This window comes from Saccopteryx leptura, chromosome 2, assembly GCF_036850995.1.
Source record: "Saccopteryx leptura isolate mSacLep1 chromosome 2, mSacLep1_pri_phased_curated, whole genome shotgun sequence".
NCBI lineage: Eukaryota > Metazoa > Chordata > Mammalia > Chiroptera > Emballonuridae > Saccopteryx > Saccopteryx leptura.
Genome location: NC_089504.1, coordinates 383,364,826 through 383,384,137, shown reverse-complemented (window position 1 = coordinate 383,384,137; position 19,312 = coordinate 383,364,826). Strand labels below are relative to the sequence as shown.

At 46.7% G+C, this 19,312-nt stretch overlaps 1 protein-coding gene across 2 annotated transcripts in view; it reads left to right on the top strand.

The window, feature by feature from the left end:
* The first annotated feature begins 2,575 nt into the window (after positions 1-2,575).
* UPB1 (beta-ureidopropionase 1) overlaps positions 2,576-19,312 on the top strand; it is a 36,703-nt gene continuing 19,966 nt past the window's right edge. For both annotated transcript variants that reach the window (XM_066365513.1, XM_066365512.1), the window contains exons 1-3: positions 2,576-2,775; positions 9,448-9,619; positions 11,380-11,467. In XM_066365513.1, the coding sequence (XP_066221610.1) occupies positions 2,672-2,775; positions 9,448-9,619; positions 11,380-11,467 (364 nt within the window). In that variant the 5' untranslated portion in view covers positions 2,576-2,671. The remainder of the gene's footprint in view (positions 2,776-9,447; positions 9,620-11,379; positions 11,468-19,312) is intronic.

The window sequence follows — 19,312 nt, the reverse complement described above, 5'->3', positions numbered from 1 at the left end:
TATCCCATCCTTCCTGTTCATGTTTATATACACTTACCAAGTGATTAGATACCCATAAATCACGCTATGTTGCCACAGAAAGGGAGAGTCCCCCACCCTAGTATGTCTACATGCATTTAAAACCTTTGAGGTTTGGCTGGATATTTCAAAAAGAAACTAGGGCAAAGCTTAAAGTCTTTTTTAAATGATTGCCACAGAAGAATCTAGCGAAGTGTCTTATTATTTAAAAGTGAAAAATAAATTGGGAAAATATAACAATTTTAATACAAAGTTTTAAATCCTTCTCAAGTTAGAGTTTCATACTTGTGAAACCCTGCTTTATAATGGCCTAATATAAATGACCTGTCACCTAACAATAGGGAAGGATGAATTAAGCAATTTAACTAATAATAATAGTTTCTACTTCTGCTTCAAGGTCCAGCACAAATGTCACCACCTTAATGAATCTATCCTTGATCCCATCAGAATTAATTTCTTCAACAATCATTTACTGAGTGCCAGAGCCCTATATAAATATAAAAGCAGATCGACCCAGTTCCTGTGCAGAGCTCAGAAATAATTACACAATAGAGTTTGATAAATGCTCTAATAGAAGTATTCATAAAGGGTTAGTGGAGTCCAACTTTTCCTGAAGCAATTGGAGAAGACTTTCCAAAGGGAGTGATATTTGAACTGCATCTTAAGGATGAGCAGGAGTTCACAAAACAGAAGACAGAGGTCATTCCAGGTAGGGAGACATTGAATGAGAGGGTATAAAGGATGGTAAGATATTAACTTTAGAAAGACAACTAAGGATAGACATCAGAGGTGACTTAGAAGACTGGTAACATTCAAGCAAAAGATGATATGATTGCAAGCATGAAGTGGGAGGGGGAAGGATTTTAACAAAATTCAGGAGATAAATTTAGCAGAACTTGATGCTCGACCATATGAGGGAAAGAAAAAATGTGAAAGGAGTTGGGGATGACTTCTCAAGTCTTGGCAAATGGGTGGGCAGTGAGGCCCTTAACTAAACTAGGAAATACCATACAGAAGATAAAAGTAGTTGAAGTATTTTGAGTCAACAATGATGCCTTTTCACTAGGTCTTAAATGGTTTCTTTTTCTAAGCCAGAAATCACCCCTTCCTCAACTCCATAGCATACTGCATATTTTTTTCATATCAAATTATTTGAATCTGCTGTATTGTCCCTACCTTAAATCATGGAGAAAAAAAGCTAGGTGTTGATCATCTGTGTACTGCCCTTATTTCAGAGCCTTGTATACAAAAGCCTTCAGTCCAAGTTTGCATTCTTGAAAAGGCAGTTACTGGAAACGATCAGTTAACATTTAGCAAAAACAATGACCGAAAGCTGAGTTAGTGGCCTATATAAAATATCTAAAATATTTGGCCCTACAACACCTTTGTGCTTATCTTGCTTTTAAACAACCCTGCAAAACAGTTGTTTTCCTCTTTCACAGATAAAGCAACAGAAGCCCAGAGTGTCCGAATAACTTTCCTGGAGTCACAAGGTGTACAAATGGCTAAACTAGGATTTGGGCCGACTTGTTCTTTCACCACCTGCCTTCCCAGTGAGGCTGGCCTTCCCGTTCCGATTCTCAGCTGGGCTGAAAACAGGGCTTTCCTTGACTCCTGGGGGGTAGCATCCTCTGGTTCGGAGGGACCTGCACGAGGGTCCTCACACCCATCACATCAGCGACAGTCTCCAGCGCCGCCCTTTCAGGAAAGTGCCCACGTGGGCACACTCTGCAGACGGCAGAACTGAAGGAGCCCAAGGGTGCAGAGGGTGAGCCGCTGTGCGGGGACCCAGCATTTTGCAGTATTACCGTAACTTCACGAAAGCTATGGGATAACGAACTTTCACTCAAGCGCTGTAGGCACGGCCTGGGTTCGAATTCCAAAGCTCGGGGAAGGGGTGCGCGGCCGGGCACCGGCCAGCACTCCGAGCGTGGCCCCTCGGGTTTGTAAACTCTCAGAAATAAAGGGCACTGGAAGACCGAGGGGCAGCCTCCTGCCCTTGAGACACTGACATTCGTCCCGCACTGTCCTCCGCAGTCCCGTGCAGTGGGCCAACCGGCTTGCTGCCCCCATTCTGCGGGCCGGAGACTTAGGTGGCGGTGAGGGAGGCCCTGCCCACGGGCTGCGGCGGGAACTGGCCCCGCGATGACCCCAGAGGGCTGGAGCCGGGCCGCGGCGGGCTGGCCCTTTACCTCAGACCCGCGCCGTAGCCCCTCACCGCCTCTCCAGGTTCTCGGTCCCGCCCCGACACCTCGAGGCAAGTGAGAGGTGGCAGCTGAAGGCGAGCGAGAGCGAGAGGGTAAGAGAACGTCCCTGGAAATCCGCACGAGGGCCTCCGAAGGCGACGGGAGGGCGGCTGCCGAGGCGCGAGGGCACTGAACTGTCCCGCGGTGGAGGGGGCGTGTCCTGGCGCGTGCCGAAGGAGGTGCGAGGGGTAAGGGGCGGGGCCACTAGCGAAGTCCTGGAGCTCTGATTGGCTGCGTTCTGCGAAGGCGTGAGGAGGGGCGTGCCCTCAATGAGCACTTCAAGGGCAAAAGGGTGGGAGCGTAGAGGGGAGGGTACGTCCGCGGGCTTGGCCATCCTCCTTCTCCTCCCCCTGAGGGTAAAGGGCAGGCAGTTGGGGCCTGGACTTCGGAGGTTGCGGTGTCCAGCCATGTCGGGGCCTGAATGGGAGTCACTGGAGCAGTGCTTGGAGAAGCACCTCCCCCCCGCAGAGTTGCAGGAGGTGAAACGCATTCTCTATGGAAAGGAGACCAGGTCTGTGGCCCAGAGGCTGGGAGGCAGCTCCTTTGGGGCTAGTGAGTGTGATTCCGGGGAACCAGGGAGAGTGCTTCAGATTCCGAAGGGGGCTCTGAGAGGGTGAGCAGAGACCATAAGTGTAGATATGCCGGTTCTGGGGCGCTCAGGGGTTGCACAACGCTGGGCTGACCTTTACAAGCTAGTACTTCTCCCCTAACTGCCCAGAACCGGAAGGGCTCTTCATACCCCAAAAAGAATACCAGGAGGGGAAAGGACCATTTTTTTTTTTTTAACTCCTGAGGCTTTTTCTGTAGCCACTTAACTCTCCTCCATTTCCAGTGGTCAGAACTGTCCCCAATCCTGGTGTCTGTTTTGGTCATTGCCTCCAGCCAGAGCCACCAGCAAGTCAACTGATTGTCCAGCCCCTGCCCCTTTTTCTTGATGTGATCTGGCCTATGGCGGTCCATTGGAGGTAGAGGCCTGCTGAAACTGGTTGGTCAAGGAACCTTTCCCCGTTGGCAAGCTGTAGAAGTTAATTCCTATACTCAGTGCAAATGCAGTGATGCTGTGCATCACTAGGCCTTCCTGAGGGCAGTGCCCTGCTGGACATAGTGGGATACAAAGCAGGAAGACACTTCCCCTTCCACTCTGGTTTCTCTTCAGTTCACTTTTCTCAAAGCAACCAGAAAATGTAAAGCAAATGCTGTTGCTCCTCTTAAAAATCTCTGACCTCATGCAGCTTCTGACTAAATGTCCTTCGACTTCCTTGCCAATTGGTAGGCTCCCTGACCTTGGCAGTGACCTTAAGGCAGGAACCTGATCAACTTCCCAGAAACATGAGGGTGTTGATTGGATCAGTGGTTCCTAGCTACCTGTGTTGTGGGGTTACTGCAGGGAGATCAGACATCAATTCCAAAGGTGTTTTCACAGCTAGTGGATGATAAAGGTAGAACAGTTGCCTTTGGGTGTGGGAGCAGTACAGAACTTTGTCAAAAAGGACTCTTTATGCCCAAAAAAGAGTACCAGGACTGGATGACTTTCAAGGCCCCTCCAGTGTGCTCAGGCCATAATACCACTTTTCACCAAACCTGTGAAGGCTCATCACAGGGGAGGCCTCTCAGAGGTGAGGCTCCCAAAGAAGGTGTCAAGGTGCCTTAAAGTAAGGGCTGTCTCAGGCTACTGTTCTAAGGGTGAGAATAGGTTTGATTTAAGGGTGAGGTGGGCATGTTCTCCTGGGAAGAAGATGGAGAGAGCTTGTCAGGGAGAGGCAAAACACTGCTCTTAGGAAAAGAGAAGCAAGTTTGCCACATACGTGATTTGCTGAGGCACATTCTAGAAATCAGGGTGAGGGCTACCTTGTAAGAAGGACTTTACATGAGCCTTTGGGTTGCTCTAGATTGGGGAGGGATTGTAATGGCTGGTAAAGTGGGAGCCAACATTTATTGACCAATGACTGCCAGGACTCATCCTGGCACTTGGCTCACAAAAACTGAGTAAGTGGCCCCCCTTTTTTCTCTTTCCTATTCTCTTTTCTTGATCTGTTCCACTCAGCACTGAGCCCTTCCAGGCTTTACTTCCAGGGCATAAATGTTTATACTTGCTCAGTTCTTGTAATTGGGTGAGATTTGGCCATGAACTGGATTGTGAACTAAAGATAGAAATTAATCATTAAAAATGTTTCCTATTTAAACTCCTGTTGACTCCTTACAGCTTGATTCAGATATGGCCTTCTCTGTGAAGGTCTGATAGAGCCTGAGTCCTCAGCCCTTCCTTAGAACTCCCTCTGTGCTCCACAGACCACCTTCTGTTCTGATGACTTGCTGTGCCCTACAAAGATGATGCTTAGTAAATGTTTGCTAAGTGGATGAACTATATGGGCCTTTACCTGCGCTAGACATGAAATTCCCAAAGAACATGGACTCTCAGTTTTAAGACAGCCAGATCAAGAAGTATTTGTTCATTCAATAAATATTTATTGAGCATTTATTTTTGTTTTGGGCACTAGGGATACAAGAATGAGTAAGCCATGGTTCCAGCCCTTAAGGGGATTTCTTCTAATGGTTGTCTTATGTTGCGAGAAAAGGTTGCAGGGAGAACTGAAGAGTCTACATGTACAGTGTTGGAGCAGTTCAGGAAGACATCCCAGGGGTGCCATGCCTGAGCTGCATCCTAAAGGAGGTAGAGGAGTTGGTTTGGAGACAGGAAAGGCTCATCAGGTACTCTGGGCCAAGGCCCAGACCCAGAAACATGTCCATTTGGGGACTGAGAGTGGAGAGTGCTGTGGGGATCGCTCAAGAGAGTGGGCAGGAGTAACCCTGGTGGGTCCTGGGGGTTCTATATGTCATGCTGAGGCAGCAGGACTTGTCCTGATGGGGGGAGCCTTCCAAGAATTTGAAATGAGCAGGTGAAAGATGAGACATAAAACACAGAAAGCCAAGGGGTGAAGAGGAGGAAGGATTCGAGAAGTCTCAGGGTGGTTGACAGACAGTGTGGATAGCACCGACAGCAGGAGAGGCAAGGATCATTCAGGCTTCTGGCTTGGACCTGCAGGTGGTTGGTGGATTCTGATGGGGAGCAGCTTTGGGAAGAGCTGATCAATTGAATTGGGGATGCTATTTAGTTTCCTAGGGCTGCTGTAATAAATGATTGGGACCTGGTGGCTCAACCCAAAAGACATTTGTTTTCACAGTTCTGAAAATGAGAAGTGCAAAATCAAGATGTTGATAGGGCCACACTTCTCCAGGGGCACTGGGGAAGAATCCTTCCCAACCTTTTCTACAATAGTTTCTGGAGGCTTCTGGCGTTCAATGGCTTGTGGCAGCATCACTCCAATCTCTGCCTCTTTCTTCACATGGCCTTCTCCTTATGTCTCTCCTGCAGGCATTCTTTTACAAACACTGGATTTAGGGCTTATCCAGATAATACAAGATAGTCTTATCCTGATATTCTTAATTACGTTGGCAAAGATCCTTTCTCCAAATAAGGTCCCAATCACAGGTTTTGGCTATTAGGACATGGACATACCCTTTTTGGGGACACAGTTCAACCAACTACAGGAACCATAAAGAAATAGGCCTCAGGGTAGACATGGCTTGGGGTTTTCCTAGAGATGGTGGTTCCAGGTGGAAGAGGAGGGAGTACAGAGTGGGATTCTGGATAACCTGATGTTAAAGGGGTTAGAGGGAGGGGAGACTTTGTGGGAAACTCTAGAGGTGAAGATGGGGGATCCCTAGGGCAGGTAGCAAGGATGCTGAGTGGGACAGGAACAGTGTCAGATGGCATAAGGAGGTCTAGTAGGATGACAGCAGGGAGTATTCTGGCTTTAGTAACCAGAAGGCTGGTGACCCAGCGTGAGGCCTGGGCATGCTAGGGAACAGGGACCTGAGGAAGTTGTGGCAGGTGAGGATTGTAGGGAAGCTTCCGGTGGAGGGGAGAGGAGAGAATAAGGTAACAAGGGGACCTGTGTAGAGCGTGCTCTCTCTCTCCTTTTTCATTTATTTCCTATTTTTTAATGAGAGAGACCCAGCCAGCTCAGTGATAGATATGGTAGGTCGGTAGGAGACAGGAAGAGATGTCAGGCCTTAAATGAAAAGGGCAAGTGGGCCTAACTGTGGTGGTGCAGTGGATAAAGCATTGACCTGGAATGCTGAGGTCGCCAGTTCAAAACCCTGGGCTTGCCTGGTCAAGGCACATATGGGAGTTGAAGCTTCCTGCTCCTCCCCCTTCTCTCTCTCTCTCTCTCTCTCTCTCCTCTCTAAAATGAATAAATAAAATCTTTCAAAAAACCCATTAGTAAAAAGAAAAGAAAAGGGCAAGTGGTAGAACAGAATATACAAACTGACATTATTGTTTAGAAAAATACTGGAGCCCTGGCTGGATAGCTCGGTTGGTAAGAGCACTGTCCAGAAGCACAGAGGTTCCCAGTTTGATCCCCGGTCAGAGCACTTACAGGAACAGATGTTCCTGTTTCTCCTGCTCTCTCCCTTCCTCTTTCTAAAAATCAATAAAATAAACATTATTGGAAGGATACATAAAACATTGTTAAGAGGGGTCATCTCTGAAGTTTAGGACTGGGGCTAAGGAGTAAGATGGAGAGGAGAACTCATTTTTCATCCTATACCCTTTATCACTGTTTGATTTTTTTCCCCCATGAGCAGGTGTGTTTTTTGCAATAATGCTCTCATTTAATTATTTAAAACACCTGACCAGGCAGTGGCACAGTGGATAGAGCGTTGGACTGGGATGCAGAGGACCCAGGTTTGAGACCCCGAGGTCACTAACTTGAGCGCAAGCTCATCTGGCTTGAGCAGAAAAAGAAAAAGCTCACCAGCTTGGACCCACGGTCGCTGGCTCGAGCAAGGGGTTACTCGGTCTGCTGAAGGCCTGCTGTCAAGGCACATATGAGAAAGCAATCAATGAACAATTAAGGTGTCGCAACAAAAAACTGATGATTGATGCTTCTCATCTCTCTCCGTTCCTGTCTGTCTGTCCCTCTCTCTGACTCTCTCTGTCCCTGTAAAAAAAAAAAATTATTTAAAACGAGGGGAAAGGTGAAGTTCTAGAAGTGAGAAATTGCAGAGGAGGCAGGAGCTGGGCTCCCCCAGGTGAGGTCCCCGTTGACCGTGGGTAGAGAGGTGGGGGTCTAGGAGAAGGGCGGGGGTGGGGGTGGGCCAGGACAGGAAGTGATACAGTTTCCTCCTTGAAGTTGGAGGTGAGTCCATGAGAGGTGATGGCCTTAGTAGTAACAGGATGAGGGGTGGAGGGACAGGTAGCCACCTACAGGACCAAGGGAAGGTTGTGGGCAGCATGGATCCTCCACCCCTAGTGTGAAGTTGTGGCTCATTTGCTGGTCTCGGCCTTTCCTGGGTCTTGGCTGATCTGTGCCCTATCATATCCCAGAGCTAAACCTTTGGTGAGCACAGCTCATGTTTATGGAATGGGGTTCAGCTTTGACTGGGTTCTCCAAGGCTTGGCACTGGACCCCCTGGATAACACCAGGGCAGGGAAATCTTACTGTAGGGAGTATTGAGGAGAGGTAGAGTCCCAAAAGTGGAGGGGCTGGGCCTGCTAGGAGGGAGTGTCTGCAGGGAGCTGAGAGGTGGAGGGACGGAGGGATGGAGGCAGCATTCAGTATAGCTGGAGAGGAGGCAGGACGGCTGTAGTGGAGTAATGGAGCTGATGGTGGTGGAAAGGTGGGGAGAGCAGACAGCTATGGGCAGTGAATGGGGAGAGATGGGGAGAGGCAGAGGGACATCACTCAGGTGATGGTTACAGCCAGGCTTACAAGCCTGAGACAAGACCTCATCCACCTTCTCTCTTCCTGGCATGACTGAGACAAGACCTCATCCACCTTCTCTCTTCCTGGCATGAGACCTTAGGCTGAGGACCTCTCCCAAAAGGTGGTCTGGCTCCCTGGCTATGGGCCTTCCTCTCCTGCCCACTGCGGTGCTTATCCTGGGGCTGAGGACTGCCAGGATGGGGACCCTTTTCCTGGGGGCAGGAGGACTTGTCTCTGGGGCAATTACAGCAAAGGGAGGCGAGGTGTGGGCACTGCTGTTATTTCTAATGTGCTGAAGCTAATCGAGCCCTGACTACAGTTGAAAAGCAGGCTGATTGTCAGGGGCGGAACCCATCTCTGGAGCTGTCAAGCTGTCATATGGTACCTGCCTGGCAGGGGGCGGCGACAGGGGCTGGGGCTGACAGGGCTGTGATTTTGAAAGAAACATCTTTAAGAAAGTGACTTAAAGTAGGAGGGAAATATTATTATTAGATAATGATTGTCAGGTTATTTTTTGATGTATTCTCTGGGTATTTCATAACCATCTCATCCCTAGATGGTAAGGTCTTCCCAGCTGGGGGCCAAACCTCATGTCCCTTTGGGTTTCACCTTAGCACCAAGCATGTAACAGGTATCAGGAGGTGTTTGCCATTTGGCCAATGGTCATTTCAGTGGGAGGCTTTATAAATAATCTACTTGCTTTTGTTAATAAACCACAAAGCAAGATGAGCACTTGGGCCTTTGGTCTGGACACTTGGGCCCTCGCCCAGCCCACCCAGCACTGCACATGGAACCATCTCCCCTCCCCTGGTGGGAGCAGAAGCAGAATAGAACAGTGGGGACTATCAGAGATTTGTAATCCTTGGTAGCCACAGGACCCTCTGTCATACTATCAGTCCTGGCCTCACTACTCAGCCATCCCCTGAGCCTGGTTTTCAACAGCCCCTCTGTCTTATCACACCTACCCCACCCCCTGGGCTCAGCCGAGCCCCCTGATTCTAGTCCACAGACATTTTGGGGAATCCATTCCCTTACTCTGTGCTGATTACTGAGACTTTAATCCCCACCCTGAGTTCAGCAACTCTACAGCATCAACTCTTGACTAGTCACTCTGCTGCCCCCATCTGCCACCTGCTGCCTGCCTTGGCTAGGCCTGACCACTGCCCCCTACCTGCCGAAATTTCCCCAGTGACACTCCAGTGTGGTGTCTGTTCCCAGCCACCCAGGCCCTCCCTCTCCTCCAGGCCAAACTCCAGTTCCCCCGTGTGTGCCCTGGCATTGGACCGCTCTGTCTGCCTTCTTGTAGGATGCTTGACCTCTTCTCTACCTGATGAATGACTATGGGGTTGGGGGGAGTTTAAATTCAGCACACCTCAGCAAATCATCTCTCCTCTTCTCTCCTGCCCATTTAGGAAGCTCGACCTGCCCAGCAGGGCTTTCGAATTCGCCTCAGAAGGGGACTTTGAGCTGCAGGGATACGCCTTCGAGGCAGCAGAAGAGCAGCTGAGGGGACCTCGGACAGTGCGTGTGGGGCTTGTTCAGAACAGAATCCCCCTGCCCGCGGATGCCCCTGTGGCCAAACAGGTGCGGCTGCTTTTGTCCATAAATATATAAATGGACCATGGTCTGCTCTGTGTTTTTAACACATCTGCAGTCCCCTGCTGGCTGCTCAGACTGTGTTGGCAGGTACATCTAGTGATCAAAGGGTCACCTTGACACTTCTGCCCTTCCTGCCCCGCTAACCTCCTGCCTGTGTCTCAGGATCTTCTTTTTCCTCTGGCCCCTACCCTTTCTCCGCCTTCCTCTCACTCCTCACTACCCCTCTGCTTTTTCTTCTGCGATTGATCTGCTGTTCCATTTACCAATTGGGGTGGCGCCCTTTTGGCTGGCTCCCACTCTCTCCATGGAACTCTGCCTCTCCGTCTCCTGCCAGCACACACAATTTAGAACCTGTCCATTCACTCATGTGTCCCTCTGCCTTATTCCTAAGGGCGGGCTCATGAAACCCAGATGTCTATATGCTGATGGTGCCTGCAGGGTTGCAGGAATATGATAGACATTTGCTTATGACCTTACGATTAATATCAGTGGGTCAACATCCTGTCTTTCTGTAAAGAAACATGTCAACATGGACAGAGGAAGTGTGTTGTATACGCTTCACAGCTTTCCCCCAGCTGCTCAGACTCCCCAGACTTTCTCTGCAGAGGTGTCCTGCGGGTGCGGCATGCTTGAGAATTCTTAGGAATTCTTGAGAAACCTGAGGTCAATTGGATTCCAAGCCAGGTTCTGCATTGTCTTGCACATCAGTCCTCCCTCTGTTTTTGTTGGATGAAAAGATTTCTGTTTTTCAGATTAGCTGATTGTGAACATGTCTCCTTGACTGTCCCAGGTTCAGGTCATCGGGGCAGGAGTGCTGTTCTCACTCCCATAGCACCTACAAGCATGCTTTGCACACTGTCAGCCCCCAGCAAACGCCCGTGGAGCCCTGGTGTGCCCAGTGGGAGAGGCAGTTTGTGTTCTCTGGGTTTTCAGCCTGCCTGGTTCCCCTGGTCTTTCTTTGAACAAACACTTCAGAATGTCTCCTGGGAGCCAGCCATGGTGCTGAGGACACTTTCACCTTGTCCCCACGGAGCTCGTGGGGTCATGGGAGTGACAGACAGTGGGAAAATGTGCCAGTACATGAGAACAGCACCACTGTAGGGGCACACGTAGGCTCGGGAGTGCAGAGATACCTCAGTACACCTGGGAGAGTCTCCCGTCTGTGGGTGACACGTGACATGGATAACACATCCAGGGAGGGTTGGGTGGGGGAAGACAGCGTGATCATGGCCAGGGGCACATCTGAGAAAGGCAAGTCATTCAATGTTAACGTACACACAGGAATATAGAAGTGGCAGGACAGGCACCCCTGAAGCCTGGCATGCAGGACAGTAGGAAGTGGACAGTGTCCCGAGGCAAGGGAACAGTTGACCCAGGGGACAGTCCTGGTGTGCAGTAGACCCGCCGGGTGTGAGCCCCTCTTACAGGAACCAGCATCCTCATAGTAATACATCCTCTTAGCAACCGCTCAAGGCAGGCAGTATTCTCCCCATTTCCCAGTCAAGGAACTCAAGGCTCAGAAGGCAGTACTGAGGGTGTATGGGACCCCAGGGCTTCTTCAGCTCCCCTTTTTCATGCACACTTAGACCTGAGGACAGTAGGCAAAATCAGAAGCTCCCACCTTGCTCATCCTCTAACAGCTGACTGTGTAGGGGGTTGGCTTTCCATGTGCATTGGTATGACTTCTAAAATGGTCTCAGCCAATAGAATTAATGGGTTCCAATCCTCCATGTTTAAATTGCCAGGTTTCTGCCCTTCACAGTCGCATAGAGACCATCACAGAGGTAGCTGCAATGTGTGGAGTCAATATCATCTGTTTCCAGGAAGCGTGGAGTAAGTCTCTCTTGGGGGTGCTTTCTCTGTGGCCCTCAAACAATACTACATTCTCTCCATGTTGATAAGTGTCTTCTACCCTGCCCTGGTCCAAGGCACCAAGAGCTCTCATAGTGACTTCTGTATCGCCTCCAGCTGGTCTCCTGGTGCCCTCCACTCTGGCCCCTTCTAATGGGCTCTGCACACCTTCTAGAAAAGATCTTTTCAAAATGCAACTCAGCACTGCATAGTCTGTTTCTTCCTCTACCTTGCAGCCTCCTCTCTACTGGATTCTGCCCTGACCTTCCTCATCTTTCTCTCCCGTAAGGCACTCCCTCCCTCCTCCCAGACTAGTGCACCAGCTGTTCCCTCTCTTGCCTCATTAACCTTGCTCAATCTTCAGCTCTCAGCCCAGAGACCATCTCCCTATCTAAAGTTGTGCCCTATTATATACCCATGGTACCATGGGCCTTTTCTTTATTTCATTTTTATTTTTATCAAAGTCATATATGTTCATGGTTTAAAGTCAAAGGGGTCTACAAGGTTTGTTACCAAAAATTAGCTGTTGCCTAACCTGTGGTGGCTCAGTTGATAGAGCATCAACCTGGAGCACTGAGCTCCCTAGTTGGAAACCCCGAGGTCACTGGCTTGAGCCCAAGGTCACTGGCTTAAGCAATTGGTCTCAACTTGAGCCCCCTGGTAAAGACATGTATTAGAAGCAATCAGTGAAGCAACTACAAGTTGATGCTTTTCATCTCTCTCCTCACCCTCTCCCTTCCTGTCTCTCTGTCTCTTTTGATATCACAAATCAATAAAAAAATTAGCTATCCTTTTCCTCAGAGGCATCTACTTTTACCTCTTAGCTGGTTCCTTGGGAATTTACCTTTGTGTTGCTGCTTCCTAATTTTTCAGTTTTACATTATCTATTAATTTCCCACTATGGAAAAAGGCATTATTAGTCTTTTTCCTTCTTCTGCCCCCTCAACACATATGGGCCCTTCCTAGTCTATCCCTCTTTCATTCTCTGCCAAGCCATTTTGTAAACCTTGAATTCTTTCCCTGACCAGCTGTTTTCCCTGGAATTTGCTTTGTTTTCTGTGTACTTACCACAAATTCCACCCCAACTTTCTGCCATTTTCCTAAATCCCCTTAAGAAGTTTAGACACATAACAAGACACAAAACAAGTCTGTTGTTTTCATCTCCTAGAAAGCATGTGTCCCACAGCCTTCTGACTGCTCTGGTCTAAACTGATTGTCCCCTCTGCTGGCAGCACAGCTGTCATCCTGGTATTTCCCTTCCCCATCATCCTGTGAAGTCCCTTTGCCTTGCTCTTATGTTCTCCCATCTCACATCTTCTTCTTTCTTGGTTTACTACCTCATTTAGGTTGAGTACAGTTGCCCTTGAATAACATGGATTTGAACTGTGTGGGTTCAGTTATACATGGATTTTTTTAAAATCTCGTAAACAGACAACCTAAATTTACAGTTATCAATAAATACAGTTCAGTACTATGAATTTATTTTTCTTCTCTTTTCATAATAACATTTTTCTCTAGCTTACCTTATTGTAAGAATATAGCATATAATACATATAACTTACAAAGTATGTGTTAATTGACTTTTTATGTTATCATTAAGGCTTCTGGTCAACAATAGGCTATTAGTAGTTAAGTTTGGGGGTAATCAAAAGTTGTATGCATATTTTCAACTACTTGAAGAGTTGGTGCCCCTAACCCATATGTTGTTTGTTTTTTTAAAAGATTATTTATTTATTTATTTATTTATTTTACAGAGACAGAGAGAGAGTCAGTGAGAGGGATAGACAGGACAGACAGACAGGAATGGAGAGATGAGAAGCATCAATCATTAGTTTTTCGTTTCGCATTGCGACACTTTAGTTGTTCATTGAATGCTTTCTCATATGTGCCTTGACCGTGGGGCTACAGCAGACTGAGTAACCCCTTGCTCAAGCCAGTGACCTTGGGTCCAAGGTGGTGAGTTTTTGCTCTAACCAGATGAGCCTGCGCACAAGTTGGCAACCTCGGGTCTCGAACCCGGGTTCTCCGCATCCCAGTCCGATGCTCTATCCACTGCGCCACTGCCTGGTCAGGCCCTAACCCATATGTTTTAAGGGTCAACTGTAGTTCTCTGAGAAAGAACACATAGGAAGTAACCTTTTGGAACCTTGCATATCTGAAAATGCGTTCCTTCTACAACTTAGTTGATAGTTTGGTTGGGTATAGAATTCTAGGTTAGAAGTTATTTTCCTTCAGAAGTTTAAACACCTTGCTCCATTGTCTTCTGGCTTGGAGTATTTATCTCTGGAAGATTGTGGGAGCTTTTCTTTTTCTCTAATACTTTAAATTTTTAAATGATGTGCCATTGTATGTATCTATATTAATCCATTATTCTGAGCACTCCATGGGTTCTTTCAGTCTACAAATTTGGGCCCTTCGATTCTAGAAAATTTTCTTATATTATTTCATTAGTAATTTTCTTTTTTTTTAATTGTTTTAATTATTGATTTTATAGAGCAAGTGGAAGGAAAAGAGAGAGAGAGAGAGAAAAACATTGATTTGTGGTTCTACTTATTTATGCATTCATTGGTTGATTCTTGTGTGTACCCTGACTGGGGACTGAATCCATAACCTTGGTGTGTTGGGACAATGCTCTGATCAACTGAGCTACCAGGTCAGGGCTAATTGTGATTTTCTCCCTTCTTTTTTTCTCTCCTTTCTTCCTGATATCCTATTAGTATGTTGGAACCCTGGGCTAAATCCCTAATTTTTAAATGTATTTTTTTCTATTTACATCTCTTTGTCTTTTAATCAATTTTCTGGTAGATTTTATCTAATTTGTCATTTAGCCTTATATTCAGTCTTTGGTTTCTGCTCTCATTTTTTGAATTTATTAAAGTTCTTTTGGTGTGAAAGTTCCTGTGTTATCACATCCTGTTTTTATTTTATAGTTGTAATATCTTCTCTTATCTCTGAAGATATGAAGTAGTATTTTTTTTCTCCCTGCATAGTCCCTACTTACTCCAATTGGTCTTTTTTCCCAACTGATTATATTCTAAGAATTGGGGGTTAAAAAGCTGATTGCAGTCTCTAAGTTTGTGGGAGGGCTTCCTCCACTGAGCTTCATGATAGGATAACCCAATTTAGCTATTTGTTATGTAATCCCCCATGGTATCACCTTGGGTCATTCTTTCAGACTGGTCAGATTCTCTAGAGAAGATTCTTCTGATCTCCTGCCAAGAGAAAGAACAGGGATCCAGAATGCTGCTGTTTACTTAATTCCTCTGTTTTGGATACTACTTGCCTTTATCTCTCCTGGTTTACCCAAGGCCAGAAACCATCTGTTTAACTAACTATCTCTGGAGAATGAGCCTGTAGCCTTCCGCTGGGGTGGGAGGGCACATCCCAGCCTCTTACAATAGAGGAGGGATCTGGGCTTCTTAAACAGACTTTCAGCCAATCCTTCTTATTTGTTACCCTTTCCTGATTCCCTACCTTCAGAGCTCACAGTGCCTTTGGCTCTTGAGCTTTCAAGGGATCTGTGATGAAAAGTGAGGTGCTTCTAGGCCTCCTCCTCTGCTGGGAGGACTCAGTTTTTTCAGGCTTTTAAGATATCTATACACATCCCTTGGCTCTCCAGCATCTATGTGTTATTACTGTTGTCTCTCTCCCAGTGCCCCATCCTGGATGGTTTTTACCTTCACATAAAAATCCCTTAGTGACATGTTGGTGGGGTTTCCAGATAGAGCAAAGGTGTGACTCTAGTCTGCCATTTTCACCCAAAGTTTATCTCATTGTTTACATTTCTTGTTACACGTCGCTTTTGCTTTGTCTGCCTCTTCCATCAGACTGTAAGCTCCATGAAGCCAGCCTGGGTGGTGCTCATTTATTTTCCCCATCCTAATCGCCATCCCTATTTTTTAACATTAAAAAAATGTAACTGTGGCCCTAGCTGGTTGGCTCAGTGGTAGCGCGTCAGCCTGGCGTGCAGAATTCCCGGGTTCGATTCCCGGCCAGGGCACACAGGAGAAGTGCCCATCTGCTTCTCCACCCCTCCCCCTCTCCTTCCTCTCTGTCTCTCTCTTCCCCTCCCGCAGCCAAGGCTCCATTGGAGCAAAGATGGCCCGGGCGCTGGGGATGGCTCCTTGGCCTCTGCCCCAGGCGCTAGAGTGTCTCTGGTCGCGACAGAGCGACGCCCCGGAGGGGCAGAGCATCGCCCCCTGCTGGGCAGAGCGTCGCCCCCTGGTGGGCGTGCGGGGTGGATCCCAGTCAGGCGCATGCGGGAGTCTGTCTGACTGTCTATCCCCGTTTCCAGCTTCAGAAAAATACAAAAAAAAAAAATGTAACTGTGATAAAATATATGTAACATAAAATGTATTACTTGAGCCATTGATAAAGTGCACAATTCAGTGACATTAAATACATGCACAAAGTAGTGTAACCATCACCACTATCTATACCCAAAACTTTTTCATCATCTCCAACAAAAACTCTGTACTCATTTAACAATAACTCTCTCTCTTCCCTCGCTCCTGATAACCTCTGTTCTATTTTCTCTCTCTCCCTGTGAATCTGACTGTTCTAGTTACCTCATATAAATGAAATCATACAGTATTTTTCCTTTTGTGTCTGGCTCATTTCATTTAGCAGATTTTCTTTTTTAAAATGTATCCTTTTTTTTTTTTTTTTTTTGCCTGACCAGGCAGTGGCACAGTAGATAGAGCATCAGACTAGGACACAGAGGACCCAGGTTGGAAACCCCTAGGTCACCAGCTTGAGCACAGGCTCATCTGGTTTGCGTAAGGCTCACCAGCTTGAGCCCAAGGTCGCTGGCTTGAGCAAGGGGTCACTTGGTCAAGCTGTAGCTACACCCCCCCCCCCCCGGTTGAGGCACTAATGAGAAAGCAATCAATGAACAACTAAGGTGCTGCAATGAAGAATTAATGCTTTTCATCTCTCCCTTCCTGTCTGTCTGTCCCTATCTGTCCCTTGCTCTGTCTCTCTCTCTGTCTTTGTCACACATACACACACACAAAAAAAAATTCTTCTTTTTTTAACTTACTGATTTGAGAAAGCAATAAACAGAGAAACATCACTTTGTTGTTCCACTTATTTATGCATTCACTGGTTGATTCTTGTATGTGCCCTGACCAGGAATCAAACACACAACCTTGCTGTATCAGGACAATGCTCTAGCTACCTGGCCAGGGCTGATCATTTAGCATAATTCTTTCAAGGCCCATCCACATTGTTGCATGTGTCAGAATTTAATTTCTTTTAATGGCTTCATAATATTTTATTGTATGATGAACCACATTTTGTTTATTCATTCCCCCACCCTGTTTTATCTTTAGTGGGACAATCCCTTGTACATGACAAACACTAAAAAATATTTATTAGATGGTTCAACCAACTTCTTCCCTTTTTTGGATCTAGAAAACTCCCACTCATCCATCAAGACCTAGCACAGACACCTCCTCTGTTGAGGGGCCCAGGGACTCCCCTACATAGAACTGAGCATTCTGTGGTGTCATGTAGCCACACCAGATTATAATACAGCTCCTCTGTCTGGGCTGGCAGCCCCCAAGGGCAGGGTCGGTCTCGGTTTACAGCCTGCCTCTGGGGTGTTGGTTCAAGAGATGGGGAAACCCCTTCCCCTCTAAGTTGAAACTATAGTTGGGACTTAGCAACCACCTTCTCCACCCTCCATCTTCCTTCTTTTGAAAGTTTGTTTACATTGCAGTGGTTGTGCAAAAAGGAAAAAAAAGCCATTAAAATGGAAATGGAGAAATTTGGAGAGTGTATCAATATGAAATGAAATTGGAAAGGGAGGTTGTATTCTCTTGGGGCATTTAAGTCTATCCTAATGCTCTGAAAGCTGAGAATAAATGGTCATTAAGGATCGTTTTTGTTATCAAAGGCTTTTTTGGTTGGCTTCCTTAAAACAGTTCATCTCTCTTCACTTAAGAGGAGCCTAGGGAGTCTTGAGCCTGGTGCCAAGGCCCCTGGAGGCTGTTGTTGGCAGAGCTTAGTGCCCACTTAGTTACCTCCATGGACCACCGCCCTTGGTGGCTGAGATTATGGTGGTGCCACTGGTGGCTTCTTTACATTGAGATCATCTCAGTTCCAGGTTTCCTGGGCCTGGAAGGCATTGGGAGGTTAATGATTCTCTTCCTTCTCTGTGAAGTGAGGAGAGTCGCGCTACTTTGCAGGAGTATCTGGGACAAGCTGCCTATTATCAGGCTTGGCCCTATGCTGGGCACTTGGTCTGAGTTTGGGAAGGTTGGCCACAATTCATATCCCCAAACAGGTTGCAACTAGTTAAAGCACTCACCAGTCACATCACATAGCTTCCTGTAAACTCTCCCCACAGGGTGGCCTGAACAACAGCAAGTATCTGGAAACTTCTTTTAGGCTCATCTCCCTGAAAGAAATGAACTTGGGATATTAGGAGGGGGAAGATCTAAAGAGTTTGGAATTGGTCCAAACAAACAATTTGATTCTCCAAGAAGAAAAAGATAAACAGCTCAGTAGGAAATGGGCAAAGGGTACGAATAAGAAGGCCTAGAGGATGAATCTAGATGGCCAGTGACCACGTGGCAAGTTCATACCATTGGACTGGAGGGTATTGGAGAGTGTGGCTGAGGTTGTGATGTGATGAATCACACACAGCCAAAGGTCCCTGGTGTCCACCGTGGTCCCTTTCTTCTCTTGAATAGAAACTGCTATTTTGAACCTGATATGCAGTGTTCTTTGAACTCTTACTACATATGTATGTACCCACTATCTGAAAACAAAAGCAAACAAAAGTCAGTGAGTTTAATGGACTTTCCTATAGAATTAGCTCCCTGCTAGTATCTAGCCAGAGATACAAGTCATACGCCACATAATGGCGTTTCCATCAATGACTGATCACATGTAGATGGTGGTCCCATGAGATTATCATGGACCTGAAAAAGTCTTTTTTTTTTAAATTTCCTCATATTTATTTATTTATCTATTTATTTATTTATTTTGTGACAGAGGCAGAGACACAGAGAGATGGACAGAGAGGGACAGACAGACAAGAAGGGAGAAAGATGAGAAGCATCAATTCTTTGTTGCGACATCTTAGTTGTTCATTGATTGCTTTTTCATATGTGCCTTGACCAGGGGCTACAGTAGACCAAGTGACCCCTTGCTCAAGCCAGCGACCTTGGGTCCAAGCTGGTGAGCTTTGCTCAAACCAGATGAGCCCACACTCAAACTGGCAACCTTGGGGTCTTGAACCTGAGTCCTCTGCATCCCAGTTCAACACTCTATCCACTGCGCCACTGCCTGGTCAAGCTAAAAAATTCTTATTGTCTAGTAACGTCATAGCCATCATAACATCAGAGTGCAACATGTTAGCTGGATGACATTGGTGTAAACAAACCTATGCTGCAGTCATATAAGAGCATCACACACACCATTATGTACAATACATAGTACTTGATAATAAATGACTGTTTCTGGTTCATGTATTTTTTTTATTGATTTTAGAGAGAGAGAGGAAGAAATACTGATTTTAGAGAGAGAGAAAGAAATATCAATTTGTTGTTCCACCCATTTATGCATTCATTGGTTGATTCTTATATGTGCCCTAACCAGGGATCAAACCCACAACCTTGGACAACATTCTAACCAACCCAGCCAGGACTGGTTTATATATTTTTTATACTATACTTTTTACTGTTATTTTAGAGAATACTCTTTCTAGTTATAAAAAAGAAACTTGCTGTAAAACACAATGCCATGTTATGCTGGAATAGCCTCATGCACCACGTGTTTACGTCTTTTGACTGCATCCTTTTCTCGTGTGCTTGATTT